Source organism: Lactuca virosa, chromosome 2 (assembly GCF_052849685.1).
Source record: "Lactuca virosa cultivar CGN04683 chromosome 2, Lactuca_virosa_CGN04683_v6, whole genome shotgun sequence".
NCBI classification, from domain to species: domain Eukaryota; kingdom Viridiplantae; phylum Streptophyta; class Magnoliopsida; order Asterales; family Asteraceae; genus Lactuca; species Lactuca virosa.
The window spans coordinates 84,853,787-84,857,819 of NC_136427.1; the positions used below are offsets into that span (position 1 = coordinate 84,853,787).

Below are 4,033 nucleotides of genomic sequence, written 5' to 3' on the forward strand. Positions count from 1 at the left end.
AAAACAATCAATAGTCCCAGAAAAAAGATATTCTCCAGAATATAAGCTCTCAAACATGTATCTTTCCCCAGGTTGACCATTTATGCTATGAAAAAGGTTGTCCCTATAACAATCCAATTAAAATCCATTAAACATATTATTCCTTGTACAAATCCCCTAATCTAATAATATCTCCGCCCCAAATTGATAGTCCACTTTTGACTTTTGATGTATTTTTTTCTTCAATTTTAACCTTAAATATTTTTATAATTGATAGATAATACTTGATATAAAATTTATGAATGGATTGTATTTAAATGTATTTTCATTGTTATAAGTTTTATCAAATAAAATATAACACAAATAAAAATATTTAAGGTCAAAATTAAATAAAAAAGACTTCAAAAGTCAAAAATGGACTATCAATTTGGGACGAAGGAAGTAAATAAGAGCAATTTACGACGTGACATTATAACATTCTATTAGCCCACCCGCAAGCTTTTTTCCCGATGAAATCTTGCAACTAAAATTCTGAAATTACCCTTAGACCATTAAATTTGTGCTCTACATATCCTCGGGTCTTGATTCTCTTCCTAATTTTTCACCCTATTTCGTATTCCGATCCCAGATTTTTCGGATTCAACATTTCTTGAATTCCATTTAATCCCTTTTGAAATCACGATGATTTTTTCTTTGCAAATTAGGAATGTAATCCTATGTAAAGTTGAAATCGGTGGACTAGGGCTTCTATCATAAACATCCGATTCAATACCTGTCTCATTGGAACCCTCGATCCAATCAATGGTTGATGGTAATCCTTATTCTTCTATCATAAACATCCGATTCAATACCTGTCTCATTGGAACCCTCGATCCAATCAATGGTTGATGGTAATCCTTATTCTTCTTCTCTGGATTCAAGGAAATGTCTCATGAAGCCATGGCGCCGTCTCCCCCCCTCTTGACGTTCCCAGGTGGGCTTATTTACATTTTTTGTATGAATATTTGATTTATGAAATACATATCTTGATACGATCTTCTGTTTCTCCTCTTTACCTCCCCTCCTTTCTCTTCATCTCTGTATTTTTCGTTATTTTGTGTTTTTTTTTTCGAGAATCAGACCCGATGACATAAAAATGGAATTTCATAACGATATTGGGTCATCAAGAAGGGTTTTGATTTTGCAGGTAGATTTTGAAGCAATATTTCTTTGCTAGATGATTTTGAGTTGTATTCATAGCTTTTGTTCTCCAATCGTATTTACAAACCCAGTTTCTGAGATGGAGAGAGATCTTACATATGTTATCATTTTCTAACTGATTTTCTATGTTTCACACTTAACACTATTTTCTAATATTGTTTTGATTGAACATGTTAACAATGTTGTTGATTTTGTCCAGATGCGTTTGGAATCTATTGAAGCTGTAAATAAAATTGTGGAAGAAGCCAACAAGCGTATTCAGCCTACTGGAACCGGTAATAATTTGCATTGATGAGTTAAAACTTAAAAATATATGGAAGTTGCTTCATGTTTTTCACTGTGTTGTGTTGTTATTTCAGTGGAATTGTTTGGGGCTCTTAGAGCACGGTTATATCATAGCAACAAGAATTTAATCATTACCACTTTGACCTGTATAAGTGGTCTTGCGTCTGCTATGGGAGCTGCAGTTGAGAAGTCAAGCAAGGTCCATTTAATATACCTTCCATCTACATTGGTGTAAGTTTAAGGTTTTTTTTTTATAATTCTTCCTTTGGCCTTTGGTTATGCATTTGTATTTTGGCTTCTTTGGAAGGATGTAAAGTTGAATAGAAAATACATCGTTAAGTTCATCAAAAATTTCACAGTTGTACATTAGGAAAGAGCTTTTTGGGTTGTCTTTATCTCGAATTGTTGATTCGATACCTAATTTTATTGACAACTGAGCTCTTTTCTTTTATAAATCATTAATGTTTACTCTTCATATTCAAAATTTCTTTTTAATAGCCGGTGTTGATCTATTCAATACCCAATTCCTTTAAGAACCCACATGATTGTAATATTTATTTCTTTTTGTTGTGAAATGAGTAAATTGAGATGATCTAAAAGGAACTCAGCTGAGATTTGTTTGAGACATAGTTATTTGAGAGATTACATTTGTTTCGGTGTTGAACTCTAATTGTAGTATCTTTAACCTTTGTTATAAACTGATGGCTTTTAGTTTTCTTGGAAGGAAGAACAATATAGGTGAGATGATCCGGTGCAATAAGAAGAGCCAAGGGTATTATGGTCTTTTTTGCGGATTTGTCAATTGTAGCAGGTATATTCAAAACTGTATAGAACATCTTGACAATGGTTGGCAAGAGGAAAATGTTTTAAGCCTTAAAACATAATTGGATGGTCAAATAAGCAAATCATGATACAAAAGTGTATTTACCAATATAGTAAGTTAACCTTACTATATAGTTGTCAATTCACAAGTAAGTTAAAACCTGTAAATGCTAGCCAATAATTCTTATGAGTTTCATGAATAATTAGTATTATATATGATTAAAAAGCTACAATATCAAATACTAATGCATGTTTAAAAAAAATAGTAATAAGTTGTATCATTAGAAAATGTCTTTTAGATGATTTGTGATTATTTGACATGTTCCAATCTGTTTGATAAATTGCAAGTAAAACATAATATAACTTGAGCATCTTTAGGTCAGAAAGTTGAAATTTCCTTAGCAACAGTCTGCATCAAAGAGTTGTGGATTCAAAATTCTGAAAATAAAAATCATGACATAATGAATTCTTAGAACCTAAATTCTGAAAATGCAGATGTTCATAACAACCGTCTACATCAAAGAGTTGTGGATTCAAATAGAGAGTCCATTAGTGGAGCCGAAACTGTAAGTTTCTTATGACCAAAAGTCAAATAATGTCAGAATCCTAAGTACTAAGTTTGTTATTTGGTCCCATTTGTGTAAAGTAATACTTGGTGTCATGCTTTTTTGTTTTTTGGCCTTTGACATGAATTAATGATGAAGTTAGATAGAAAAGAAGGGGCAACATAATGCATACATCTCCTAAACTATGAAGGGGCTGGAGAGGGAGCCTTTGTATGTAATGTTTCCATCCTATGAATTCTGATTTATAAAAATTAATCCTACAATTAACATGGGACAACTTTTAGTTTTTATTCCCACTTCCAGTTTTTATTCCTTTTTAACTTTTAATCCAGCTTTCTATTGATTAAGTGCAGTCAAGCGTGAAAGAAATGGACGAGCATTACTCCAATAAAAGAGATCATAAAGAAGGGATTTGTTGTGTAACATACACAATGGTTATGTCAAAGTTTCTTAAAACTTTAGTTTTGGTTATTTTACTTCCATTCCCGCATCCTCAATTGGCTATAAGAGCCCATCATGAAAAGATGGATTAGTAAATTAAATTAAATCAAATTAAGTAATTTTATACAATACGCTTGCTAGCCCTTTTTTTTGTAGGAATCAGTGCAACTAATAAACTGAATTTATCTATTTGTCTGTGATCTTTTTGTAATAAAATTATAGCTTTATTGCTGTAATTCTATGTATTGCTCTTTTTTTTTTCTTAATCTATAACAATTATGGGTGCCTAATACATGATCACCATCGCTTCTTCTTTTGCAACATATTGTAGCATATGAAGGAAAAAATAGTTGTTGTAGAGAGCATCCATCAAGGTCAAGTCATGGAGATTATGCTTAGGTTGCAAAGCAACTAAATGTTGCACATAATAACATAAAAACTCAAAGAGAGGTTTCAGTATTTGTTTATTTTAGTGCTTTTACATTAATATAGTGACTAATTTAAAAAATTATAGCATTGTACTTTGAAAATATAATGTTGTAATTGTTATCTTTTACTTTTGGTTATCCAAATTATAACAATGTACTTTCAAAGTACAATGTTATAATGAGAAATCTATCATTTGGCAATGTACCTTCAAACAAGTCATCCAAAATTTAATGTTTTATAATTAGGTTTGTCACTAAAATGTCAACCCGTTCAAACAATGTGAATATTATTTCTTAGTTTTCATTGATATA

At 31.1% G+C, this 4,033-nt stretch overlaps 1 protein-coding gene across 19 annotated transcripts; it reads left to right on the top strand.

The window, feature by feature from the left end:
• Positions 1–481: 481 nt before the first annotated feature.
• Positions 482–3,583, top strand: LOC145159242 (protein MOR1-like). Of its 19 annotated transcripts, none has more exons than XR_013737575.1 (7): positions 483–952; positions 1,379–1,454; positions 1,539–1,695; positions 2,177–2,275; positions 2,782–2,852; positions 2,991–3,066; positions 3,201–3,529. XR_013737575.1 is itself a non-coding variant. In XM_079078176.1 (6 exons), the coding sequence occupies exons 4-6, from the start codon at positions 2,242–2,244 to the stop codon at positions 3,383–3,385; spliced, it is 285 nt and encodes a 94-aa protein (XP_078934302.1). In that variant the 5' UTR covers positions 483–952; positions 1,379–1,454; positions 1,539–1,706; positions 2,193–2,241; the 3' UTR covers positions 3,386–3,529. The 19 variants fall into 19 exon arrangements, 8 of the variants coding, with proteins under 8 accessions (XP_078934298.1, XP_078934299.1, XP_078934302.1 ...); XR_013737571.1 differs by having other exon boundaries at positions 3,206–3,529; XR_013737574.1 differs by having other exon boundaries at positions 2,991–3,062.
• The last annotated feature ends 450 nt before the right edge of the window (positions 3,584–4,033 follow it).

What these genes read in the sequence shown, in the direction of transcription:
- LOC145159242 (XM_079078171.1), top strand. Translation starts at nt 1,379, where the DNA reads ATGCGTTTGGAATCTATTGAAGCTGTAAATAAAATTGTGGAAGAAGCC. An exon ending in TATTCAGCCTACTGGAACCG is followed by an intron (nt 1,455 to 1,538) that starts GTAATAATTTGC and finishes TTGTTATTTCAG; the next exon opens with TGGAATTGTTTGGGGCTCTT. An exon ending in TACCTTCCATCTACATTGGT is followed by an intron (nt 1,696 to 2,176) that starts GTAAGTTTAAGG and finishes GATGGCTTTTAG; the next exon opens with TTTTCTTGGAAGGAAGAACA.